The following is a 26,748-nucleotide window of genomic DNA, read 5'->3' on the forward strand; positions in this document are numbered from 1 at the left end:
AGAGGAGCAAGAGCTCTGGCTGCAACAGGTACCCTCAGACCAAAGACCCATGCCCCCATGCTGCGGGGCACAACGCTGGGCTCTGTGAAGCACCTGAGTTTTGTGTGGAGAAGAGCATCAGAGCATCACACCAGCTCTATGCATGGCAATGGGTGCGGCACATCCATTCCACACATGAGCAGATTGGGTGCCCTCCCCAGCACAGGGTGTGTGCCCCGAGCTGGACCAGCCTGCAAGCTGCTGGTTGTCCTGATGCTGTTCCCTAACCCTGTATAAAACACTCGATGACCTCTCTTACCTCATGGTCATCAAGAACCTATCTATGGCTTGCTTTTTGCCTGCTTCCCCTGGCCTGGAAAGCAAGGTTCTTCTAAAGGAGTGATTTATTCTTACTGACTAGACCTGTGGTGTGTGTGCTGCCTGGCTTCCAGGTTCATCTGTGCACTTAACCAGTGAATAGCTCAGCAGTTCACAGTGCAGCATCACATCTGCGAGGACAAGGTGCCGTGCTGGCTTTGGGGAGTGATGTGTTGTTGGGTTCAGTGACATGGGTGAGACTTTCAAGTACCTGGCACTTGTAATTTGTCTTCTCTTTCAAAATAGGTAATGAATGGCTTAACCCACTCCTTGCAGCGTTTTTCCACGACCGGTTTACTTGGTGGTTGTAAGGTTTTGAGTAGTAAGAATTGATAGTGGTTTTTCTTGGGAAGGAAGACACTTTTCTTGCCACAAGTAATGTCTTCCACAGCTATTCTCATTACCTGCATTAATGCAGATCCGTGCTTGTCAGCCTCAGCAAAGAGCTGATGGCAATTCAGGCCCAACATTTGATTGATGGATGTGTGTGTGCATGAGTGCTGCTTTTTACTCTCAGTCTTGTATCACAAGAGAGGTCACATAGAATCATAGAATAGTTAGGGTTGGAAAGGACCTTCAGATCATCAAGTTCCAACCCCCTGCCATGGGCAGGGACACCCCACACTAAACCATCTTACCCAAGGCTTCATCCATCCTGGCCTTGAACACTGCCAGGGATGGAGCATTCACAGCCTCCCTGGGCAACCCATTCCAGTGCCTCACCACCCTCACAGGAAAGAATTTCTTCCTTACATCCAATCTAAACTTCCCCTGTTTCAGCTTTAACCCATTACCCCTTGTCCTATCACTACATGGCAATGAGCTTCCACTTAACACTTCTTGCTTAGGGCCATGAGGCCAACACCACTATGATATTTCTACATGTCTTCTCCAAGCCTTTCCTGCTGCGTTTGAATGTCTTGTCTGCTCTTTGCCTGAGTGCTGAGCAGGCACTTTGTTACTGACAACCTAAGTCTTCCTGCTGAATGGTTGTGATCCAGCACAAAGACACACCAGAAATACCTGCCATTATGTATTTCTTCAACTCTCACTTTACCTGCCACCACCGTACTGAGTTTTAACCATTTTTAAGTTATTTTTGTGCCAAACCCTCAGCATTGCAGTGTGAGTTTGCTTCCTGATCAGGTCTTTGATTAATGCTGTGTAGATCTGTGAGTGGCTACTGAAGCATCGCACTCTGCGTTTTGCTGTTATCAAGCACTAGGATTCTTGGTGTGGTTTCTGACAGACCATTTCTATACAGTCTCTGGTTTTACCCTCTTGATGGCCAGATAGGTGTTCAGTGAATGAAAAGTGAGCCTTGGGGTTAAGTACTTCTGAGACAAAGAATATTGACTTTTAAAGATAGACTTTTAACCAAGATGCTTTGAATTTATTAACACACGCTGGAAAATCAGGTTTTTTAAAAACACTTCTATCCAAAGCACTTTAAAAATGTTAATTAAAACACAGAATCCTGAATTCCAGTGATAAAGTAATTCAAAATGCCTGTATATACACTTACACGCAGGTACACGTGGCAACTTGGATACCTAAGAGAAACTGTCTGTAACACAGTGTAATGCATTTGCTTTGAGTCTTTGTGCTATATCTGAAGTCCTTAATGACAGAGGGTGTGTTCCCCCCCCCCAAGATGAAACATTTGACAGTCGCAGGTACTGTTAAGAGCTTGCTAAGAGCCAGAGCGAACAAGTCCTACACAGATGAGCTGTGGAACAAAGCACAGCAGTACTACCAATCCTCCTGGAAGAAGCGGATGTGTTTTCCAGATGCTGATAACAGGACTCTCCTTTCCCCCTCCATGCAAGGAGCCAACCTCCATCCTGATCCTGGTGAAAAGCAGATGCACAGCACAGTGCTTTGCAGGGAGCTGGGGCTGCTGTTACAGCTGAGCAGCGATTGGGGATTGCAGCGGACAAAACTCGCGTGTCCATCTCCTACATTTCACATGTAGGGCACCTTCTGTTGATAGCCTTCAGTGTATCTAGAGGCAGAAATCAAAGCTGAAGCGAGTCATTGTCCAGCACTAGCTTATTGTTAAATGCATGTGCATTTGCTTGGCTTTCTGGAGCTCCTGCCCTTGTCAGTTGCCTTGCTGGTGAGTCCTGTGGCCGGTGTGAGATGCGCTACAGAGCCTCCTGATCCCCTGTCGACTGTGTGTGGAAGGAACTGGTAGATTCAGAGTGGTAAGCGATGTGAACCCTGCACCACTTGCACATCTCCCCAGGTAACCACCAGTTCTTGAAGAGCATCTTCACGTACTTCTTAAACTTCTCCCCCATGAAGAAGTAGATGACTGGATTGAGGCAACAGTGGGAAAGGCCGAGGATTTCTGTTACCTGGAAAGCATAGTCCAGATTCCTGCTCACTTGACAGCCCCTAAGGACTCCCATGTTTTCCAGCAGTTGCAAAAACAGAACAATGTTGTAAGGGGTCCAGAAGAAGAAAAACACAACCATGACAGTAAAAATCATCCTCACGGCCTTATTCTTCTTCTCATTTCTACAGTGCACTAATGTTTTAATGATCATGGAGTAGCAAAACGTCATAACGGTAAGAGGGATTAGGAGCCCTAAGATGTTGACTTCCAAAGTGGAATAAAGCTTCCATGTTGTGTAATTGCCCGGATAGCTTGTCGTGCAGGTAGTATAATTCCTCTCAGGGAAAGATTCTGCGAATACAAGCTCTGGAACTGAGGCTGAAAGAGCTACGAGCCATACGACAAAGCTAGTGACCAAGCCATGGAAGGCAGTCCTTGCTTTCAAGGAAAACACTGCACGAACAATAGCCAGGTATCTGTCTATGCTCATGAGCATAATAAAAAATATCCCGCTGTAAAACCCAACCAGGTACATCCATGAGATAATTTTACACCAGAGAGTTCCAAAAACCCATTGGTCTATCATGAAATAAGACCAGAAGGGCAAGGATAAAACAAAGAGCAGATCGGAGATGGCGAGGTTCAGCAGGTACACATCAGTCATGCTCTTCAACCTCTTGTACTTGAAGAGGACCACAATGACCAGGATGTTTCCCGTGAGCCCGACCAGGAAGACCAGAGTATAGAGAACAGGTACGAAGGAGGCTGCGAACCTCCGGACAGTCTCCTTACTGCAGGGCTTTGGAGCATCGTCGTAATTATCGTAATACTCATATGAGGTTGAGGTGTCGACTTCAAAGGACTCAGTACTTGGAAAATTCATGGTTTTTCCCTTAGTTCCTGAGAAGAAAAGAACATAAAACTGTCAGCAACTTTCGGTGCATGAAGATCGTGTGGTTACCCCACAAGTCTGAATCATTAGCAGTGATTGACTTATAACGCACTTCTCACTAAAGGTTCTCTAACACAGGTGAAGCATCCTGCATGTGCACCCTTGCAAAATGTACTGTCATAGAATCATGGAATCAACCAGGTTGGAAAAGCCCTTCAAGCTCACCCAGTCCAACCGTTCCCAGCACTCCAAGGCCACCACTAACCCATGGCACTGAGGCCTCGTCTCCACGCTGTGTGAACACTTGCAGGGACGGTGACTGCAGCCCTGCCCTGGGCAGCCTGTTCCAATGCCTGAGCACCCTCTGGGGAAGGAATTGTTCCTCAGCTCCATCTAAACCTGCCCTGGTGCAGCTTGAGGCCGGTTCCTCTTGTCCTGTCCCTTGTTCCTTGGGAGCAGAGACCGACCCCACCTCACTCCAACCTCCTGTCAGGCACTTGTAGGGAGCCATCAGGTCCCCCCTGAGCCTTCTCTTCTCCAGACTGAACCCCCCAGGTCCCTCAGCCGTTCCCCATCACATGTGACATGCATGTGTTTAGTCCTTGCAGCACTGTGCAACCTGGATGTGAAGCACACATTGCTTAGTGAAGAGGTAAAGCAAACAGGAGTGAAAGGTGCAGACCACAGATATCAAATCTGAGCAGGATAAATGCTGTGTGGAATAAAGCAAAGCCGCTGCTCATAGCAGCTCAGGGTTTCACCCCCTGTCTCATCAGGAGAACAGTAAGTAAGAAGACAGTAATGAAAATGGATCTGACCTTTCTGAAGAATTCACACTCACTGAAAGCTGACCTGAGGTTTCAGTAAGTGCTGTCTTCAGTGGCTAAGCTAATAACAGGAATTGGTCATTTTTGTATGCATGGTCTTTTCTAACAGGCAGAGACAGAGGTTTAAGTCATGTTACTTTGAGGTAACCTGGACACAGTGCAGATATACAGCTGATGTATCACTGATGTGTGTTATTCACATCATGACAAGCGTCACTGTTTTAGCCTCACACACCAGAGCTTTTCTAAGCCTGAGTCCTGTCCTTCACCTTTACGTTTAGGAATAGCAGGACAGCATCACTGATTTATTTGTCTTTGCACTGCGTGTTGCTGCTGTGTAACAACAAACCCTGACTTCCATTAACCCAACCCCTCCTGTGTGTCATCCCAAGCACAACACCTCTCCAGCCTACAGCTGTGTCCCATTACACGCAACAAGGAGCTTAATCTGAATCACAAGTGACAGTGACAAAACTGATGCACCTAGCTGTACCTGAATGCAATGTAGCTTCATTGTCATATACTGCAATACTTAAACCTGAAAACATATCTAACAGAATGCACATACACCTCTGATGATGGAGTTAAAACAGCTTCAAAAGTTACCTGGGCAGCAAAGAAAGCTTAATGAAGCAGCACTGCAGTTACACATGATGAGCACACAGGATGCACGACTGCTGAAGCAACTGCACTTTGTGAGCTTTACCTTTTCTCCTCCTTTCTTCTGGGATGATGGGAAGAAGCTTCTTTGCTTTAAAGGTGCAGAATCGCTTGCTTCTGCCCAGGTAGCTCTGTCGAGGTGCTGCCTACACAGCAATAGCCAGCAGCTGCAGGAGCACTGGGGAGCTGCCTCTTAACGGAAGCTTCGTACTTCCTTACAGATGGTATCACAAGCGCTTTCTTCCCTCAGTGCTCATCAGAGATGGCCCTTTAAACTCTGAAATCAAGCAAAACGCACCTTATGTCTAAGGAAACGCAAAGTTTCCACTGGGTCTGATCACTGAGTTAAAGCATCTTCACCTTAACCAGTATTCAGTAGAACACACTTCACTGAGCAGCTCACATTCAACAGAAACCTTGTTCTTTCTTATGGGGTGTAAAACGCATCTTAACCATAGAAAAACCACTCAAGGGGTCATCTGTGGTGCGCAGAGGAGGAAGGCACCCGAGGTGTGCGAGGTGCGGTTCCAGCCCCTCTCTGCCACATCATTCAGTGTGCAGATTGCACTCTGTAATTGAACGTATATAGAGTCAGTGAGGGGAAGGTTCCTTCTTTTCCTTGTTGTTTGAGCTTCCTGACTCCTACTTACCTTGCTAAGAAACAAAATGAAGGTGTGTTAATTCATGCTGCTTATCTCCTATGGCAGGTTTTATATGCAGCACATTATCTGCTACCACTGACCTGGTGCCAACGGTAACAGTAGTAAAGTACCAGATAAGAAGCAGGGTGTGCAGTGTAAGGGCAGAAGGTTACCGTGGCTCTTGTCACAGCAGGAAGCTCAGCAGCTTCTATGCCTTTCTCCTGACAGTGCTGAGGGCTCTATTGGTCTTTTGGGGGGATCCTGGTAAGGGAGAATGGGCTCAGAGGCCATTGGTAGTCAAATGGTTTGAGTCCCACCAGAACATCAGTGCTAGCGCTTGGCAAGCGCTGCTCTTCTCCATGTCCCAGAAGAGACCAGTTAAGCAGAAGCAAAAGCAGTTTCTCAACAGGGCAGGCTGCTTTCTTGGTAGCAGGAGATACTGAAGAGACACGATGAGAAGAGGAAACAAGAAAGCTACAGGAGGTGGTTGGGAGGGTAGGAAGAATCGCAGATCTCTGTCCAGGACAAAGCATACATCTAGTTTGATCTCCAGTGTTATTCTGTTATATCTTTGGTTCAGTTATGCTATTTGCTGCTGTCCTATATGCCACTAACATTGTTATCCTGGCCAATAACTTACACTTGGCTGAGGCATTTCTTCCTGAGAAGCTTGGTGTGGAGACAGCAGGAGATGTGGGATCTACCGCTCCCACGTTTCACTGGGATAAAAGGATTGTAGGGAGATAGCTCCTCAGTCACCTTTCCCAAGCTGCACCTCTGGAGGTGTTTAACGCTGTCACTGGGAGACGTTCCTTTGTTGCCCTGCACAACGTGTGCATCTTCACTGCAGTTTGCTACCAGTCCTTTGAAGATGCAGGCAACGCTGCGGTACCAGTTTCATCAGCTCTGCTCATGGGAGCAAGAAGCTGGTCCTCTTGGTGCTCTGCTGTCCATGGAAGGGCCCCACTGATCTCTTCCTTCATGTGTCGTTGCACTAGGGGCAAAATTCAGCTCTTCACCCATGTTAGCAGTGACATAAAATCTTTCTTTAAGCACCTGCTTTTCAGGGAAAACCTCACCTCTTGCTCTATAGGCATTGCTATCTCTTAGTTTTGGCCATCATGTTTTTGCCCCAGTAAACCACCGTGTATCTGCATTCCTGTCTTTGCTCCACTCATCATTTTCTACTCCATCAAACTAAGCATCTCCTTTGAATTTCATCAGTGGTGATTTTCCTTGCTTTCCAGATGAAGTCCCTATGAATAGGAGTAGTGAATAGCATTGAATCCAGATATGATCTTCTGTCCTGGAAGAACCCTTCTTGGTTAAGGGGTGATCTCCCATCATCAGCATCCATTTGAGATCAGTCGACCTGTCCTTAGCACACATGTCACACTTCAGATGTGCTTCTAATCTTCCAGTCACACTGTTAGCAGGGACCAGGTCTGCAGCCTTATGGGTTCCAGTTTAATATGATTCATATGGCATTGACCTGAAAGAAGGACCTATCTATCTGGCTTATTGCCTTTTGCCCAGTTCTGCCTTGGAGGACTTTCAAGTAGGAAATGCTTCTGAAGGAGGTTTTTGTATCTGCTCGCTGCCTTGGGTGGAAAGCTTGGCTTCCACCAGAGGAGGGGGGCAGCAAAGCATCCTTGTTGGGTTGGGTGGAGAGGAATGGTGGGACCACACTGCCTTGCAAAGCAGCATTTGTACTGCAGAAGCTGCCGTCCCAATGCATTTCATGCTGCAGCGGGTCTGTCTTTGTAAAGAGAGTGACCAAGAATGTGTGTGTAGAAAGAGGAAAAGAGCCACAAAAAAAGAGAAGAATGGTTGTGGCTACAGACAATGAAAGCTTAGGATGTTTGAACACCAGCACATGATGCTAAAAACCCCTGTATCTGCCAGCTCATGAAAATGAAGAGGATAAAGATGAACCCAGAAACACCTTGTGATGGCTTCCCAAAGAAAGGAGTCCCTGGGAGAGCCTGTGGGGAAAACTGGAGAGAGGATACAAAAAGAAACCTCTGAGCAAATGAGATGCTGCAGAAAATGGCTGGAAGGTGGCGTGAGCAAAGGTCCTGCAATAGCTTGGAGAGAAAGAAGAGTGAAAAGCACTAAGGATAACTGTAGCTCATAGTAGGGGAGCTCTGAGGTCCCCTTTTAATGTGGCAGCATGGCTTTATCACGTCCTCCTTGGAGAAGAACAACCTGGCAGAGACTAACCCAAGGAGGAGCCCACGGGGCTGAGAGGAAAGGGTGAAGAGCTCTCACTGCAATGCAGAGGATGCTGCTGTAAAACCAAGGGTTGGCAGGAGAAGGGGAGAAGAAAGCAGCCTTACCTCTTCACTAGGTGACATCAGGTACGTGCCACTGACCAAGTCAATCATGACAGTGCAGGGAGGTCAACCAAAACTGATTCGCGTGACAGGGAGGAGATTAATCTTTTATATGGGATGGGAGGCGGAGGGGGGGGCACATCAAAACCAAAAGAGGGGAACTTAATAAAAGCAAAAAGCAGAACAAGCCAAAGAGTTAAAACCTTGCTTGTGACCGAAAGATGCGTTCAGCCCCTCCCACCTTTACAGGAGGTCTTATCATTGACTTGCCAGTTTACAGGATGCCCAAGAGTTTTCTGTGAGGAAGGGTTAGAGAGAGATGATTATCTAAGCCACGAGCTAGGCTGTGAGATACCCACCACTGATATGCCAACGCACCATCCATTGCCTCCAGTATCAGTGTTGGCATGGATAGACGATCCAGAAGTCTCCATTAGAGGAGTCCTCATCCAGAAGATGCTGTGTCAGGAGAGATGCAGATGATGGTAACTGAAGGGAGCAGCTTGTGCAAAAATGAGTGTTTTGACTGATTGTGTGGATCAGCCAAAGTCACACCTGGCCAGACAATTCCATCCTCTCCATCTTCTGGCATGGTCGGCCCTTGGGCAATTCTTCTGCGATTCAAGTGAATCGAAATGGCAGTTTGCACATCTGTAGTTCCCATCCTTGCTCATTAGGAAGGTGTTTGTGCCACCTATTCCTTGTGCAGCTCCTTTCCTTGTCATTTAGATTTATTCCACTTTCCCTATGCATGACTCGAACTGCAGGAATCTGACAGAGCTGAAGCTGGTTTTAGAGACAGTCACTGTCTACACTGTTGTCCCAGGTGATCCACTCCTCATTTACCTCAATCTTGTTGAACCTCCACATTCCCTTTGGCCAAGACAGCCTTTGCACTGGCAGCAACAGAGTTAAGGCCAAAACATCTTTTCCCTGCTCAGTTCAGTTCCCTACATCTGTTTTCCTCTTGGTGGTCCAGCTGTGTGCATCCTGCTGCTTGCATCCACTGGCCGTTCTGTGATGGCACCAGGCATCATTTCCTCAGCCTGACTTGCTTTCTTTCACGTGCTTGCAAAGCTGTTATATTTAGAGCTCCTCATGAAGAAAGAACTGAAACTTCAAACCTCAAACATGACTGGAATGGTCATTTTGAAGGCTGAGTTTTACCAGAAGTAGAAATCATTGATGCAAGAACCATGAGCTGGTTCTTAAATGTGCAGTGACACCATGAGGAGCTTGCTTTGTCTGTGTCAGTCACCTACAGAATGCTCCCAAGCTGTTTCTACAGGAGGAGGACACATTTGGGCTGTTTCCACTCTGAGATGATAGAGTTTTTCTTCTTTAAGCTTCCCAGACATCCCCCAAGGATCACAGATGTCCCCATTAAAGGCTGGTCTCTCCAAAGGAAGGAAGCAGACAAGGCAGCATTGAATAGCTGCAAGCCAGTTTGATGCTCACTGAGATGCTTAGGTACAGAGGAACAGTGGTGTTCTGGTGCAAAAGCTTTGACTTCTGGTTGATTCACGGTAGTGCCCCCAGGTCTTAACCTGTAGTGGTTGGTAGTGTTAAAGAGCTTGTTGAAAGACTGGCCTTATTCTGGACACAAGTGTCTCCACAGCCTCTCCTGCCCCATTCCTCACCTGGCAGCTGTGACATAAAGGGAGGTAGTTAGAGAAAACAAAGTGTTTGAAGGGGATCAAGGCTGAGAAAGACCCAGTCCTTGCTCTTATCAACCGTTAATCTTCCTTCTATGCTTGCTGAGACCCAGTCACTGCCATCCCTGTTAAAGCTGTTTCACTGCACGTCCTCAAGACAAGCTCTACAGCCAACTGATGTGATCTGTTCAGTAGCAGCGGAAAGCACGAAAGAAAACTGAGATACCAACACTAAAAGCTTCTCTTTGGAACAGCTCTCTCTGCGATTCACAAGAGATCCTGATGTGCTTCGGGAACCGCTGGGAAAGCTGCTTAATTTAACACCCACAGGCTCTCATTTGCTCAAGGACAAGCAAAGCAGAAAGGCCTGCAGAAATGGATGTTTCTTCCAGCAGCAGAACGCAAGGACTAATCTTCTTACTCTGCTTAAGTACATTTTCCACACTGCTTGCTCCTCAGGGACTGCAGTTGCCTCCTTTACCGTTACTGACCTTGGAGAGGGTTTAATGATGCCACCCTCTGGTGAGAACGCAAAGAACGCATTGACACTAAAGATGGACACAAGAAATGATGGGGTGAGCTTAGGACAGAGGGGGCTGCATCAGGGACTGTAGTGACAGGACAAGGGGTGATGGGTTAAAACTGAAACAGGGGAAGTTTAGATTGGATATAAGGAGGAAATTCTTCCCTGTGAGGGTGCTGAGGCACTGGAATGGGTTGCCCAAGGAGGTTGTGAATGCTCCATCCCTGGCGGTGTTCAAGGCCAGGTTGGACAGAGCCTTGGGTGACATGGTTTAGTGTGAGGTGTCCCTGCCCATGGCAGCGGGGTTGGGACTGGATGATCTTGAGGTCCTTTCCAACCCAAACCATTCTGTGATTCTATGAGCAAGGGTGAATAGACAGATAGTGAGAAGGGAACCTGGAAATACTTGGTTCCAGGTGCTGTTAGCCTTGTGTAAAAGGACATACACCACCGCCTACAGTTGCCTTTTCTGAATCTGGCTTGCTCTGTAACCTCTGGCCCGTGCATCCAGTGTTGTCTTTATGGTTGCTTGTATTCTGACCATCCCTTGCACTGTAATCTCCAGGAACCTGAGCTATGAGGAGGATCTGGAGAGCAGGGACCAGCAACAGGACCAAGAAGAAGGAACTGAACAAGAGACCAAGTGATGGTGAGTCCTAGTGCTTCAAATGAGGGCTCCCTTAGATAAACCATCTGGCAGCAGTATGAGGGCCTCTGTTTCCTAAGGTAATACTGAGAGGGGCTACAGTAAAGCAAAGATGTGCTGGAGAGGGGCTCTGAAGCACTCAGGGGTTAAGACCTGGTCAAATCTGAGCCAACTCTAGGAGTGCCATTTATAAACCAGACAAACCCAGCTTTAAGCCTCCTCAAACACCTTCCTTCCAGAACGTGGTGGTGAAGGTCCTTCTGCACCAGGAATCTAGCGAGATGTCCCTAGGAAGAGCTGGAAAAGCAATTCCTGTGTGTGCTAACCCAATTCCCCATCCCTGAGCAGCTTTAGGCCATTAGTTCTGTTGTCTGAGGCCCTTCCAGTGGGAGATGCTCCTCGCTGCCTTGTGTTCCTGTTATGGCCAAATTGGAGCCCACGGTATTCAGCTGCCTGGGGCAAAGGGGTGGCAAAGGGGTGGCATAGAGGTGGTGCCATTTCCTTCTAGTTTGCTCCTACCTCCTTGGAGCCCAGAGAAATAATGGGAGCTGCAGCTCAAGGTTTCCAGCAGTTCTTCTATGTAAGGAACTGTGCTGGTGAAGGGCATAGAACTTGCACACAGAAGCAGCAGCACATGTCTGGCACTAGAGGGAACTCTCTTGTCAGCAGATGTATGGAGCCATCTACCCTTCTGCTTCCTCAGCATCCTCTGATGTGCCCTGCAAATCCATTGCAAGCTGTGGTGCTGTTTCTTAGCGTCACCGTGCTGCTGGGTTTGATTTTAATACAGCAAATGTAGCATTTAGGGGCTAAATGCAAACTTCTTGTGGGAGAAACACAGCTTCTTTCAATGGCCTGCATTATCCCAGCCTATCGACCTACTTGTAGCTGGATTGTTGGACTACAGGTTACTATGGAGTAGTGACAAATGCATTTAACTTATCAGAGACCTAAAATCTGAGGGGGGTGGCAAATGGACTGTTCTGGTTACAGCTGCTGATGACAAGTGGATAATATCATCTATAGGGCGATAAAGTAGTGCCAGGGTCCTTGCTTGTATCCTCTGTCCCATCACTAACCTCTGCCTTCAGTGATACAAGGTTAATGTGCTGCTTCCAGCTGATTGAAGGACCACAGTTGGAAGTTGGGTAGAAGCAAACTCCTTCACAAGCAAACCGCTTTCCCCATGTCCAATGGGAGCTATTATACACCGTGTCTTTAGGGAAAGGAATGGCAAATGCAGTATATTAACTACTAAATACAGTCTATTAACTACTGACATTCATGTCTCAAATATCCATGTAACAAACAAAACTACATGGGAGCAGTTGGTAGGTGTTCTTTTCTGCACTGAAAGCAATGCGTTAACACTGACACTGCAGAGGTCTGGGTGTGCGTGTGTTGAACACCAAGCTCTTGCAGTAGTTACCAAGCAAATTAGGAAGTTCTGAAGAGTGGCAGCAGAATCATCACCAGCTTCACCAGAAGGGCTGTATGTGTGTGACACGTGTCCTTTAGCAGCTCTAAACTGTTCTCATGTTTAGCTTTGGTAATGGGGTTTGAACCTCAGGATGACATCTCTGCGAGTCACAGGTTTTCATTAGAGCTCTGGTCTCTTACAGAGTTATGACACTGGAGTGCAAGCAGTAAATCTTTGTGCAGGACTGTGTAAGTCCTTAATACAGAAAACAGTTCATTCACTGCTAAAATGTGGCCATTTATAAGGGGTCTGTAAATGGCCTTTGGCAAAGCACAACGTGCGTTGGCAATAGCTACAGAGGAAAATGTTACCAGGCAGGAGCTGCAATGATGGAGAGAGCCAGTGCAACTGCTAGGGTTCAGGTTTGGGAAGAAGAAAGCTGGTAACTGAGGTTTTCTTTGGGAAGCTCTCCTTTGGTTGTTAGCGATAGCAGGACTTGGTACGGAACCTTGCATGGATGGGACTTGTCCCCTCGTTGGCATCAGAGCATCCTGCTGGGACAATGGTTTTATATTACCTATGAGACCTCAGTGAAGGATGTCCCAAAGGTAAGAGAGACAAAATGGAAGTGGCAGAAGTTAATCCATCACCAGTGTGTTCATAGTTTCTCTATTAAATAGAGCCTTAAAACTTCAGACTGCCTTGGAGCAGGGCTTCAGATCCACTCCCAGTGCAATTTGATCCAAAGGAAATGTGCAGGTAGAGGCTTCTGATGCCCATGATTCAAACAATGGCTTTTACCACTGAGTGATCTCTGAGGACAGTGTGATGCCCTGACTGGTGCATTCCTAAGGGGTTTGTACAAGTTAAAACCCCCAAAGCTCAATGAAAAGAGTTCAGAGCAGCCAGGTATGGTTTAAAACCAGAGAAACATAAATCCTATCTTGGGACTGCGATGGGGTATTTGAATGAGAGGGATTCACAGTGGCACCTAAAAAGGACACTTCATGTCCATGTACCTCACCGCAAGCAGTCTGGCTAAATATGTGCCTTGTTCATTCTATTTATAAGTAGATGAGGGCTCGGGTTTTATCTGTTCCTCAAAGTGTAACCCTGCTGCTAAAAGATTTATGTTACGTGTCAGTGTGATTCTCAAACAGGATGTGTTGATCGCAATGGCAAAATAAGATGCAAAGATAGCTCACCACCCCCAAAAAACCACAAAGCCCAATCCACCACCCCCATTCCAGAGGTTTCCTGACCTTTTAGCACAACCAAATGCTATTCAATGGATAGATTATACCAAGTGTGCTTCTGTGTGTGCATTTTCATGTGTAAACTGTGACTTGCTAAGTAAGCAAGAGTCTATCTGTAGTTTATGGCAGATCAAAAGGGGTTATCCCGTACTGAGAGACTGGTTTCCTTTCTCATATGTGATGGGTAGGGACTGGATGACCCTCAGGGATGTGCTGATCCAGTCTAAGGATATATTCAGCCTTAGTGCCGTCCATAGGAAAGTGCATGCTGTAAACTGGCTGGGCAGTTAGAAAGCACCAGCTTCCCACTGCAGAGGCTTTGAAAGAGAAGCAGCATCTTTAAGTAAAGGCTATACTTAACTGGAAGTCCAGTGGAGGCACTTAGAGACACCAGTGGGCTTTCAGCCAGGCTCGAATGGTGCAAGGAACACCTTGAGGTATAGAATAAGCAGAAACACAGGAGACCACACAGTATTTGCTGTCACACAGCACAGCAGAGGCACGGTGTGGGCAGGAGCTGTGGGGCTGTGGCTCCCCATACATCCTGGCATGATGCAGTACAGTTCAGCTGCAGCTCAGCCCAGTCCTGGTAAAGCTGGTTACCGGTTGCCCTCAGAGCACTGGATGTTTCCTGGAGGCTGAAGGGTTTTTAAGGGACAGTTACAAGGAAACTCTTCTTGCTGATGCAAACAGAAGGAAAATGGTTTGGTTTTCAGTGGGTTTTCTTTGAGTCATCACTTCTGCTATGAGGAGGCATCTGCACGGACAAGCTGTTGCAGAACCCAATGCTAAGAAGCCACCCTGAAGCTTTGAATCCCATACAAACACTCAAATACATAAATAACATCCCTTATAACTTGCAAATACATGGAATAAGCACTGATGATCTTAGGCTGACAATCACTGGGCTCGCACTGTGCAGATGGATCTGGAAGTTACGTGTGCTGGGATGCACTGTGCTGGGGATGGGCAGGAATTGCTGGGAAACCACAGGGATAGGCAGGAAAGTGCTGTCCTCCCTAGAGAGCTGTCAGAGAGGCTTCATGCTGAAGACAGTACATGGATCACATCTAAACGTGCCTGATACTCCTCCCATGCAGGAACTCCCTGTTGTCTGGAACAGAAAAGGGAATTCAAATAAGCCAAGTGAGACTGCATCGCTCAGCTTGGCAACGCATCCTCTCCAGGCTGATTTCGTGCAGACACGACTTCTTGTTTAGTCTCAGAGCATCTTCCTCTTTCTTTCTGCACATCTTAGCATTTCTTTAGAAACCACTGTAAAAATCCCATTTATTTCCAATGCTACTTGCCTGGGGGTGGGGACAGAGGGGATTGTCTGATCCCACTTGGGCAGGCTGGACTTTGAAGTGGAATCTGATTCCAAGTGACACTTATACTGCATTTCATCTTAGACGGTGAGTCTGGTGTCTGTAAGTGCACTGGTAGCTGCTGGTTTTAATGTTGAGCATATAGAATGTATGTACACCTAATAAAGGGTGTTTTATGAAAGGGGCTGTGGTCCTGTAGAGTGACATGGGTGTGCAGCAGCCCAGGGTGGAAGATTTCATATATGTATAGATATTGTAGATCTAAGGCAGAAGCTCTTCCCTGTGAGGGTGCTGAGGCGCTGGCACAGGGTGCTCAGAGAAGCTGTGGCTGCCCCATCCCTGGCAGTGCTCAAGGTTAGACGGGGTCTTGAGTAACACAGTTTAGTGTGGGGGGTTGGAACTGGATGATCCTTTCCAACCCAAACCATTCTGTGATCCTTTTGCACATGGAAAATGTCTCCATGGAAAGGTTCCCCTCCAACCTTCTTAGAATGAAGTGGTAGGAGAAAGAGCCTACTCTTCCCACTGATAGCAGAGAACAACTCTTTTGTGCTAGTTGGAAAGTGAGGGGGGTTCTGCAGGTTTCCCACACTCCCACTTCCATCAGTGTCTACAGAGAGGGTCCCACTGGCATGGACTTGTTCTGGGAGATTGGTCTTCCTCAGCTTTGCAGATGGCAGTGGTCCATTCCCTTACCTCCACCCCAAAGGGCCAACACAAACCTCCATTGCTCTTGCAGCAGATGATGGCAGGAGCTCCACAGGGAGGGCCCTGCAGAAGGTCTCTCACTTGTCTGACTGCAAGAGTAGAAGGGATGTTTGCAGGATGCGGAGTGCACAAGGTAAGTGTGTCCTCTGGGATGTGTTAAATCCGGGTACAGCTGCAGGTTTCCCTGGGGAAATCAGCTATGGGAGGGGAGGCCACAAAGGTTGAGGAAGGTTGTGGTAAACAGCATGGGCAAGTGGTTATTTTGTCCTGAAAGCTCTTGGCTATGATAGCATAGACACAGTTAGTGTTTACAACGTGTGGCAAGCAGAGTATGGGCATGAAGCACGTACTTACCACCCTCTGCAAGCAATTCGCAGCCTGATTGTGATGTACTTGAACTAAGCACAATGCTTCCCAAACCCATACCTTTCCCTGGATCAGCTCCAGGTCAGGACCCAAACCCTTAAGCATGGTCTTTGCTCTCTGGTTAGTGCATGCTACAAACACCGAGTGCATTGCTGGCAGTAAATGCGTGTTCAGAAATAACTCTGGGGTGTTTTAACAGTAGGATTTGATTAGGTATGAAAGCACAGGTAAAACATTTATCGCAACCAATACCCCAAAATCACTTCTATATGAATATACAGCATCAAAAATATACCCCTTAGGTATCAAAAACACTGCCCTTGATAACAGTCAGCTACCATTCATTAAACAGATCTCTAGTCCCTTAAAAACTGAGTTGAGGTCTATGTACATTAGTACCCTGTGTTCATACAATGGCACGTGTGCAAGTTTCAATGATGAAACTATTCAACAGCTTCCCTCTCCTTAAATTCTTCTCCAACTCCCATGCCAGGCCAAGAGTGCTGCTTTTGCTTCACTTTCCCCCTTCCTCTCTCTTGATTCAATTCCACCTTCAGCCTTGACATGTTGTACTGCTTTGGTTCTTAACATCTTCACTGGTTTAGAAACATCTAATGCTTAACAAGAGGCACGTCAGTGGTTCGGTGCAGCCATTGAGTCTCTCCATACAGGTAATGGCAACTCTCAGAGGTGGCTGGCCCTGCAGGCGATGTATTTACACACATTTCTTCTCCACAGAGCCTTTCAGACGAAGACAGAGCCATCCTGGTCACTGGTGTTGAGGGTTATGTTGCTGTTCACCATGCTTTCTGCATAGCTGGCCGAAGGGGGGATCTGGTAGCGGCTGCAGGGCCCACAGAAGCACAGGAATGGGCAGTACTTTAAGCACACACGATGAAGGTATTTCCTGAACTTTTCCCCAGCAAAGGCATAGATAAAAGGATTGAGACAGCAGTGGCTGAACGCGATGGTTTCAGTCAGGTGCATTGCGTAGTCCAGGGATTTAATCTGGTTGCAACTCGTGAATACCTCATAGTGCCTTAAAGTCTCTAGAAAAATCAGGACGTTGTAGGGGGACCAAAACAGAAAAAACACCACCACCACGACCAAGACCAGCTTTACAGCCCGTGCTTTTTTCTGGTTCTTGCAGGACAGCAGGGTTTTGATGGTCCCACAGTAGCAATAGCAAATGATACAGACCGGGACGAGAAACCCGAGGGTGTTCAGTTCCACGTTGCAGAACACTGGCCAGATGTTCTCCAGCTCCTGGGGGTAGACAGAAACGCAGTCGTTTTCTACCAGCTGGGAGAACACAAATTGTGGCACTGAAACTAGAACAGCTATTGCCCACACTGCACAGGTTATAAGAAAGCCGTGCTTCGCTGTTCTGGATCGCAGAGAATACGTCGCCCGGACAATGGCCAAGTACCTGTCAATACTGATAACAGTGATAAAGAACATGCCCCCAAAGAAACCAATGTAATACAGCGAGGAAACAGCCGTGCATGGAACAGTCCCAAGGGTCCATCCACGCACCGTGTTGGAGGCCCAGAAGGGGAGGGAGATCACGAAGAGAAGGTCCGAGATAGTCAAGTTCAGTAGATAGATGTCAGTGATGCTTTTCTTGCTGCCTTCTTTCACAATGGCAAAAACCACCATCAGGTTCCCTGTGAGGCCGAGAGCAAACACTGCAATATAAAATATTGGCAGGAATATCTTCCCAAACTCTTGGATGTCAGTCTTATTGCAGGAAAAAGCTTGTTCATCATAAGTGTATTCAGCCGTTGTCCCTGTGAATGCTTCCGTCATGCTGAATCTTCTGGCTACATGATAAGGGAAAAGAGGATGATTCAGGGAGATGACAACAGGGCCAAACCAGCCTGTTAAAGCTGGATCTGGAAGGAAAGGTCAGTGAGAACAAAACTGCAACTGATAACTAACCCTTGGTCACAGTGTCACTGTCTCCTTACAGGAACCCCCATTGGCTGTAAGGAAGGGGCTTGGTTCAATGACCATAAACTGCCTCTAATCAGATGTTTACATCTCCTGTCAGTGGGAGATGTGGTCCATAGAGCCAATGAAGAGCAGTGTCAGGCCAAATGTGCTTTAAGACAAGGCAGGCTGCTTTCCAGACTCTGCTGATGGTGTTGCTGAAGCTCCTTTTGACTATAAGCAGAGCATGGGCACGTTACTCAGTGGCAGACGCCGATGGTGTGTAACTGCTCCCACTCCTAACACTTGGAGTGAAGTGGCTGGAATCCCAGCACGTCCACTCTTCGCTGATAGCAATAGTTTTTATAGCCTCTATTTAAAATAAGCCTTGTGAAACTAAGCATGAAATAGAGATGTCGTGAGGTGTGAGACAGTCCTTGCCCAAGAAGTTTCATTTGATGTAGTGGTAACAACTAACTCTCCCATGGGTGGCTGCTGTGACCATTGACATTTTCTCCTAAGGCCTCATTGCCAGAGCACCCTTTGTGGTGTGGACCATGAATTTCTGCCCTCTTATTTTGCAGTCATCTCTCAAAGATGGGTTTTCTGCGCTAGTTGGAAATGCAGGCTCTCCATCTGAAAATACCTTCTTCTTCTGAAAGATCAAAGCCTCAATGTCTCCCAAGCATTGAAATGAGAAGTGCCCACAGTCATTAGAAAACAATCTTTGTGGTTATGAACAGGAAGAGTGGGCTATAAGAAGGGCTGTCTCAGCGCTGGTAGTTTCAGAACATGGGCATGGCATGGGAAGGCAGTTTGCAGCAAGCAGGCACACCCATGGGCTCAGCACCTCTTGCAGTGCCTGCTCACTAGAACTGGGAGATGAGTCTGAATGCACAGCCTGGCCTTGCTTGCAGCCCAGTTTAATTCTCCAGCTTCTGGAGATGTGGTATCTGACCAGCAGGATTAGACGTGATGCACAGGAAATGCCTAGGTGCTGGGGCAGAAGCTGACAGAAACTGCAGACAAGATACTGTGAGATTATAGGTGCCTACAGAGGTATGTGTCAGGTTCCTTATCTCCTTACTTTACCCTGCTGAGGGATACAGACATGAGCAGGACAGATCCCAGATGGCCATCATGTTCTACCTTCCCATCATGATCACAGTCATAGAACCAACCAGGCTGGAAAAACCCTTCAAGCTCACCCAGTCCAACCGTTCCCAGCACTGCCAAGGCCACCACTAACCCATGGCACTGAGGCCTCGTCTCCACGCTGTGTGAACACTTGCAGGGACGGTGACTGCAGCCCTGCCCTGGGCAGCCTGTTCCAATGCCTGAGCACCCTCTGGGGAAGGAATTGTTCCTCAGCTCCATCTAAACCTGCCCTGGTGCAGCTTGAGGCCGTTTCCTCTTGTAATGCAATGTTTTCTTTCTCCTTTTCTGAACTGAAATGATGCAGAGGGTGCCTTTAAAATGGAAAGACTTGTCAGGGTACAGCAAGTCTCTTGTGCAGCATATGAATCACTACAGCAGCCTACCCAGCTCTGCCACTCAGCTGTGACTGCACCAGAGCCTCCATCTTCCTCTGTGGGCTGATGTGATCCACAGCTGGTTCTTCACTGAGGTACCAGTGTGCAGTAGCTGAGGGCTACTGAAATGACTGGGTCTGGCGCATGAGAAGATGCTGAGAAGTGGGCTTGATCAGCCTCAACAAGAGGCATCTCAAAGGGGAATCTAGTGAGAAGGTGTAAACGCAAAGCAGGCAACTTCCCTCAGAGGAGTAAGAGGCAATGGCCATGAGAAAGTGTTACTCACTATATGGGAAATCATTTTCACCGTGAAGGTGGTCAAACACCTCCACAGGGCTTCACCGGGGTTGTGGGCTCTCCATCCCTGGAGGTAGTGCTAACTCAGCTGGCCCTGCTCTGAGCATGCGTTTGGACAAGAGACCTTCAGAAGTCCCATCCTAACTTGATGACTCTGAAACAAAGCCATGTTTCTGCAAAGTGCCCCATCTTCTTCTCTGCTCTGTGTGCTCCTGTTTCAATGTGTGTGTGATGAGCAGAAGTCCCGACATGCACAGAGGTAACAACTGATTGATGCCTGCTTGGATCCCATTAGCATCCAGAGAGGGTTGCTCGGTGATGCTTGCCTAGACTGTGTGTGCTGGGGGAAATCCCTGACCTGGAGAGGAAGAGCACACACTGGTTTAGTCTCCTCTCTGAGAACCAGTAGCTGCACTGGTCTTTCTGATGCTTGCTCCCTTAATTCATGCCTAGAAAGGCAGCTTGTTCCTCTGGAGGTTTCCATATGTGTCCACACAAACCACTGCGCTCTCGAGCACAGGGAGGGTTTCACACAGGTAAGGAAATGCAGCTCCCACTATGGGGTAGCCCTCAGGTCTGGCAGAATCCTGCAGCACAGGCTGCAGCCACTGGCACTGCCTGCAGAGAAAGCTGGGTGCGGGAATGGCCACTTACACAGAGGTGTGGGATGAACTCCTGGTCTTACCGAAGTAAAGAGGAATGTCACTTGGGCTCCAATCCTTCCTGAAGCACCTTTTTCAGTCAGGTAATCTCCTCTAGCTCACTGATGGGGATCATTTATTTCTACAGTAACAAATTATTTCCTTTACCCTGGATGGGTGGTTGCAAAGCCCGTGGTACCTATGCCAGCAGGAAGGGTGAGATGCTGCATGGCGTGTCCAGGGGCAAGTAAGAGCTGCACTCACATAAATCACACTGGCATCCAAAACTGCTGCCACAAAACGGTCACAGTCGGAGGTATGAAGTGGCCTGAAGAGCACAGAGGATGCTGAAGAAGACTGCAGGACTGTGAGGTCCCTCCATCAGATGTTTTCCCTTGCTGAGTACAGGAAATAGTAGATTCACTTCTGCTTCTCATGGAACTGCTCAACCGCTTTGCTCTCTCTCTCTCCAGCAGTTTTACACCCTGCTCCCCACAAACACTTCTGCCCTTCATCATGTTTATAGCTATCTCAAAGACAGTAGCCTGCAGGACCCAAACCCCCTGTTTCTCAACCCAGCTATTCCAAACAACCACGTGCACTATATGTAATACATAGGGAAGTGAAATTAGGAGAGGGCCACAAACTCCTCTAAGCACACAGAAGGTGCGTTTCAGCCTTCAGTCTGGGTGACAAGAGCCAAATCCTTTATGCATCTGAGCTTTCCAATTACCACCCCTGGTGCTTCAGCCAAGTGCCACGTTACCGCCAAGAAGAGGGGTTCATGGGCATTTCACCTCTGCATGGTGCTGTCCCCCAATGGGAAGTTAACAACCAAGAACCAAACGCAGAGGGTCACGCTTCAGACTTGCACAACGTGCTGGCAGAGCTATTCAAGGCTCAGGAGGATTTTCACACCTTAGTCAGCACTTCTGGGGGAGGCTGAGTTGTGCACTTCTCTCATGAAGGCAAAGCTGCACACCAGGGAAGATGGAGGTTTTGTGGGAAGCCCTATGAAACCCAATGGGCACATCTGCCTTTCTCACCCTTCGATGTGAGCTGTCACCACCCTACCCAAATAGAAACGTGTTGCTTTTGTGCATTTGTGACTACACCCATCTGCTTCTGGCCAGCCGTGGGGCCTCAGCCACACCATAGGGGTACATCCAAATGACATGGTTTAGCTGCTGGTGGCTCTTCTAACACACAAAAGAAAGAGCTTTAAGAGAATCAACCAGAATTAGATGGAAACCAACAGGAGAGATGCAAGTCTTAATAGCACTCTGGCTGAAATGCTTCAGCAGCCTGGCGTCAAGCAGCTACCACGCAACCACCAGACTGCTGCGGACATCTCTAACCACCATTTGTATGATACCCAAAACAAAACTTGGACTTGCAGCAATACACTAACCTGTGATGGGGCCCAGTTTCTAGTCCTACACCCAACTGGTTCCTGTAATACATTTAGCTCATCTTTCAGAGCTGGGCGGCTCCGTTGTTATGGGATCCTGTTAGATAGCTGGGGTCAAAAGCAGCACAGCAGCTGCAGTTACTTTAAATGTGTATCTCAGTCTTTTATTCATTCCTGAATTGAGGAGATAATCTCCCTGTTCCACCTCTACAGGTGCTGGAAGCAGCTGACATAAGAAGGACATGGAGTTGTTGGAGCAAGTCCAGAGGAGGCCATGAGGATGAGGCACAGGGTGCCCAGAGAAGTTGTGAATGCCTCATCCCCGGCAGTGTTCAAGGCCAGGTTGGACAGAGCCTTGGGTAACATGGGCTAGTGTGAGGTGTCCCTGCCCATGGCAGGGGGTTGGAACTGGATGATGTTAAGGTCCTTTCCAACCCAAACCATTCAGGGATTCTATGACATGATTCTGACCTTTGGAAGCGGGGAGCAAGGTGAAGCAGCGACCTTCAACCTGGTCAAAATGCAATCTGAACAGCAAAGAGGGGGGGCGTAGCTGATGCCAGTCTGTGTGGCTTTAGAGAAGTTTTTGTCTGGACATCTGATGCAATTACAGGGTTGATGAAGGGTACTGTGCAGGAGAGTTGAAGCTTTGACTTGCACTGATTGCTTATTTCATAGAATCATAGAATAGTTGATGGACACAACTCTCCAGACCAATGCAACACAAGCCCAGCAACACGTTACGATGGGATTCAGGATGGTTAACTGTCAGAGCTCCAAAGCCAGACAACTGTGGAGGATGTCTCACCAAACACAGAGTATTGCTTATAAAAGGTCTGTGGGAATAATGAATTGAAAGCCCTAGACTTGTATTTTCATCCTTGGTCTGAAGTCTGACCGGGAATCACAGCTGGCAGGGGAGTGATGAAAGAGTTAGAGAAGCAGGCGGTAATTCAGACAGACCTGAGTAATCTGGGGCTTCCTGGATGATTCACATTGGCTTTAATGCAGCCAAAGTAACACGCTAGGGAGTTAAAACACCACAGACTGTGTCTCAAGAGTGGGAGAACATCTGCTGGGAAACCTGGCTGCTGCTATGGGCAGAGTCTGAAACCCAGCCCTCAGCCAGCTGTTGCAGTAAGAAAAGCTGATGCAACCCTCGAGTGCTTACAGATGTTTAAAGACGTGCTAAATGGGAAGTGGCTTTACCACTGCAGAGCCTGGGACTGGGGCTGTAGGCATACACTTGATTTCATAGCCTTGCTCATGTGGTGGGATTAGCTATACCACAAACTGGTGCATGGAAATTCAAACCAGAGACTTGCAAGCTGAAAATCAGATACACGTTTTAACAGTGAAAGGCAAACGACTGGAACAGACTTTGAGGAGGAAAAGAAGGGTTTTGTATCCCTGAGAACCTCCACAAGAGAAAATACCAGTCTGGGATATGGCTTTAGGCCAGGCAGAGTGGAGGAGCCCAACCCTACAGCCCAATAGGCAGGGAGGCAGAGCAAATGGGCTACTGGGGCACACTCATGTTAGCAACAACGACTGTTTTGGTCCCCTCTGTTTGGGGACAGGGATGTTGCTATCAAACAGCCAGTCTGTACTGCCTCTGTTAAACCCTGCATGCTTTGATGCCTTCTAACCAGTTCTATCATTCCTCCATCGCTTCCAAGTGGGTGTGTGGTGTCATCCCAGATGCATCCTTGCTCCCTGGTCCTCCAGCCCTTCCCTGATGGCTTTAAGGTGAGAAAATGCCTTTCTTTAGTGTTTCTTTTTAATTCTGTGATTTATTCTTACATCAGCTGGGCCATTTCTGTGGCCTGGCAGAGTTATTCTCAATAATCACTTATTGCTTCGGTTGATTTCATTCATGGAGACTTGGCCCTGGACTTTGAGGGTGAGTTCTTTGAGAGAGAATAGTGCTGTGGGCTGCATCATTATAGTTTCCAGCTCAAGGTGGATTCAAGGTGCAGATACGTGATGCTGAGGCTGTCTGAAAATTAGGGCATTTAAGGTGTCCTAAATAAAGCACCCAGAAATGGAAGCCAACCAAACCACTGCTGATTAAGATAAATGCAAGTCTAAATCTTGCAGAGGCCCATGATCCCTTTACAAAGGCATTTAGGTGAAAGAGATACAAAAAACGCCACTTCCCTGGACCAGTTCTACAGTTTTGACACCAACATCACAAACTGAATTGGAAGCAGACTCCACTAGCTGGGGATAAAACCTACAAACTTAAACCAATAGTTTGGGGTAAAAAAATACACTTGAAAAGATCAGTCTTGGATCATGGAGGGCAGGAGAGGATCTTTTTCACCCTTCTCTAGGGCTTTATAGCATTGGAAAGTGCTTTCTTAGAGATGCTCCATGCTAACCTGGAGATAACTGCAGGGTAGCAAGTAACCAGGGCACAGGTTTCAGCTTAACCCATCACATCAAAAGTGCATATACTCTGATTTTGTCATGGCTCCACTTTCAGGGCATAATCAAGGCTCTTGAGCAAGTGACCATGCCAATAGTCACATCAAGGCATCTTCCTGGGGAGCTATCATTGATACCAATCACAGACTCACAGAATCCCAGACTGGTTTGGGTTGGAGGGGGCCGTAAAGCTCATCCAGTTCTAATTCCCTGTCATGGGCAGGGACCCCTTACACCACACCAGGCTGCTCCAAGCCCTGTCCAACCTGGCTTTGAACACTGCCAGGGATGGGGCATTCTTCTGAAAGGGAGCTAAATACTGGGGGGGGGCTTCTGAAAAGTCCCACAGGACACCAGCCTGAACCTCTGGCAATCAAACTACCTCTAGTAATCTTGTCCTAAGGAGGTCAGAGCCTTAAAAACCCGTTTCAGAAATGACTTACACATTTAGGAGCCATGGCCTGACAGTATGGTTCAGACTCCTGTGTTTCCTAAGGGTCTTAAAGCTGAGGTTCAAAAATCACTGAAATGCTTCTGAAGCTTTCATCCGTGACTCTCAGGGCCATGATTCTGTGGCCAGACCCACAGGTCCTCTGCAAAGCCTCTGCAACCTGAGCTGGTTAGCCAGGAGATGGGAAACCAGGTGAATGCTGTGAGGATCCTGTTGGAGAGCAGCAGTTGTATTTGCCCTCACAGCTAGTGAGCTGGGGAGCACTTTAACTCAGCTGCTGGGGCCATTGCTGCCCACAGGGCACTGGGGTTTGGGGTTGTCATTTGACTGGATGGTGATTGCCGGGATCAGGGTTTTCTTGGGAAATCTGTTTCATAGGTATGTCCTGTAGTTAGTTCCCTTTTGCCTTTCCTGCCCGCACAGAACTCACGACACTGTGTAAGCTTATACCTGTTGCTGAGCATTACGGTGGTGTTTTCTCTTACCTGCTGCTCCTCAGGAGTCCTTTTTCCTAGGCCTGCCCTTCTTAAGCAGCATTCAAATTCCTTTTGTCTTCTCTGTTGAGGGGGACAGTGAAAACAGATGAATTTTTGTAGCTATGTGCACTGTTTGCGCTTGTTTATGGTTACCACTCACCCCATCCTCTCCCCACATTTATTGTGGGGCCTATTTACTTCCTGCCCCCCCTTTTTTATTATTAATAAGCTGACATAGCTTCAGCATCCTTCAGAAAACCGAGAAGGCTGTCTACAAATGGGGCATCTCTTAGATCACCTTCTATTGTTTTAGAGAGCATTACTACTGGGCTATGTCCAGATGAGATTTAGGTTCTGGAGTGGACAGCCCCTTCCTGGGAAGATCACGTTTACTCTGTGATTTACTCTCAGAGTGTTAAGTCTCAAGTCTTAAATGTTTTCCTTTGCCAAGCTTTAGCCTTTTCCTCTCCCTTTTGGACTTTTTCTGTGCTGCCCCAACCCTCAGAATTCATTCCAGTTGCTGTCTTCTATCCTCTCACCCAATTCACTGCCTCTGTCCGGCTGCATCAACACAGGGTTTGCCCCAACAGAACTTCTGTTTCTGGATCTATGTTTATATTACACAAGCACTTAACGGGCTGCAATCACTGGATTACCCAAATGTCTCACCCCAACCAGCAGCCATCCTTGTAACAACAAAACCTTCCCATGGAAATCTGAGTCACAGAGAAATCAAGTGATTTGCTCATACAGAAAGTTGGGGTTTCAGGGTTTCTTTTCATTTGTGCCATTCTCTTGCTGCTCTGTCCTCATGAGACACTTGCTGCCATCTCTAGCAGACTTTCTGGTTGGGGCTGTCCTTCAGTGTCGGCGCTGTTTGGGATGTTGGTTCACTGACTTGAACTAAAATCAAGCAACACTGGTGAGTTCTGACATCTAACAAAAACCCTCTAATGAAGTAGAATGGCTGCATCTTCTTGCTCTGTCTTTTCTGTGCTGCACACTAGCCATCTACCAGCATTAACCTTGAAGACTTCCAGCCAGGGTGAATATTGCCACAAATAAGGCATCACAGTAACATCTCTCTGCTCTGGGTCACTTTGATTAATAAAAGCTTTTCCCTTTCTACTTTCACAGTTTGTAAGCATTATCCACATCATCTTTACCCAAACTAAGTATCATTTACATTCCAAGCACTAAGCAATGAAGAGTTCTCTTAAGTAAGTACATCAGACACCATTTGTTGTCCTCCTGCTCTGTCAAATTATAGGTCAAGTGGAATTGTCTCTTACCTTAATTCCTAGCTGCAGTGAAAACCAATGTTTTCTTCAAGCAGAGCCTGTTTGGGTTTAAATGTATATTTCCTCTTTAGAGCTGATGCCTGCCCTATGAAACATGCGAAGTTTGGCAGGGCAGCTTCCTGGGCTGAGCTTCGTGGCTCTGCTGAGAAAGTATTAATGTGCTCTGCTCCGGTCCTGCTGGCGCCCTGTGAAACTGTGAAGCAGGATGTGGCCACTCCAAGGGGCAGAAGTGCTTACAGAGGACAAGATCTGCACAGAAGAAATGCCTGAGGAGCCTTATATTAGGGGTGTAAAAGCTGCCACCCCCTTGATTCCCCTTGT

General features: G+C 47.5%; 3 protein-coding genes across 4 annotated transcripts in view; 1 reads left to right on the forward strand and 2 right to left on the reverse strand.

The window, feature by feature from the left end:
• Positions 1–1,970: 1,970 nt before the first annotated feature.
• On the reverse strand, positions 1,971–8,296 carry CCR4 (C-C motif chemokine receptor 4). Of its 2 annotated transcripts, none has more exons than XM_061375054.1 (3): positions 8,058–8,296; positions 5,124–5,354; positions 1,971–3,598 (listed from the first exon to the last, which is right to left on the reverse strand). In XM_061375054.1, the coding sequence occupies exon 3, from the start codon at positions 3,579–3,581 to the stop codon at positions 2,505–2,507; it is 1,077 nt and encodes a 358-aa protein (XP_061231038.1). In that variant the 5' UTR covers positions 3,582–3,598; positions 5,124–5,354; positions 8,058–8,296; the 3' UTR covers positions 1,971–2,504. The 2 variants fall into 2 exon arrangements, with proteins under 2 accessions (XP_061231038.1, XP_061231039.1); XM_061375055.1 differs by lacking the exon at positions 8,058–8,296 and adding an exon at positions 5,892–5,975.
• Positions 6,038–26,748, forward strand: part of LOC133223914 (C-C chemokine receptor type 8-like) — a 28,649-nt gene continuing 7,938 nt past the window's right edge. Inside the window, exons 1-2 of the mRNA XM_061375052.1 lie at positions 6,038–6,213; positions 10,744–10,881. Coding sequence (XP_061231036.1) covers positions 10,879–10,881 — 3 coding nt within the window. The 5' untranslated portion in view covers positions 6,038–6,213; positions 10,744–10,878. The remainder of the gene's footprint in view (positions 6,214–10,743; positions 10,882–26,748) is intronic.
• Positions 15,600–25,435, reverse strand: CX3CR1 (C-X3-C motif chemokine receptor 1). Its single transcript, XM_061375056.1, has 2 exons — positions 25,136–25,435; positions 15,600–17,779 (listed from the first exon to the last, which is right to left on the reverse strand). The coding sequence occupies exon 2, from the start codon at positions 17,763–17,765 to the stop codon at positions 16,701–16,703; it is 1,065 nt and encodes a 354-aa protein (XP_061231040.1). The 5' UTR covers positions 17,766–17,779; positions 25,136–25,435; the 3' UTR covers positions 15,600–16,700.

This window comes from Neopsephotus bourkii, unplaced genomic scaffold (genome assembly GCF_033783945.1).
Source record: "Neopsephotus bourkii isolate Nb327-2 ecotype Australia unplaced genomic scaffold, CSIRO-AGI_Nbou_v1 NB_1655, whole genome shotgun sequence".
Lineage (NCBI taxonomy): Eukaryota > Metazoa > Chordata > Aves > Psittaciformes > Psittacidae > Neopsephotus > Neopsephotus bourkii.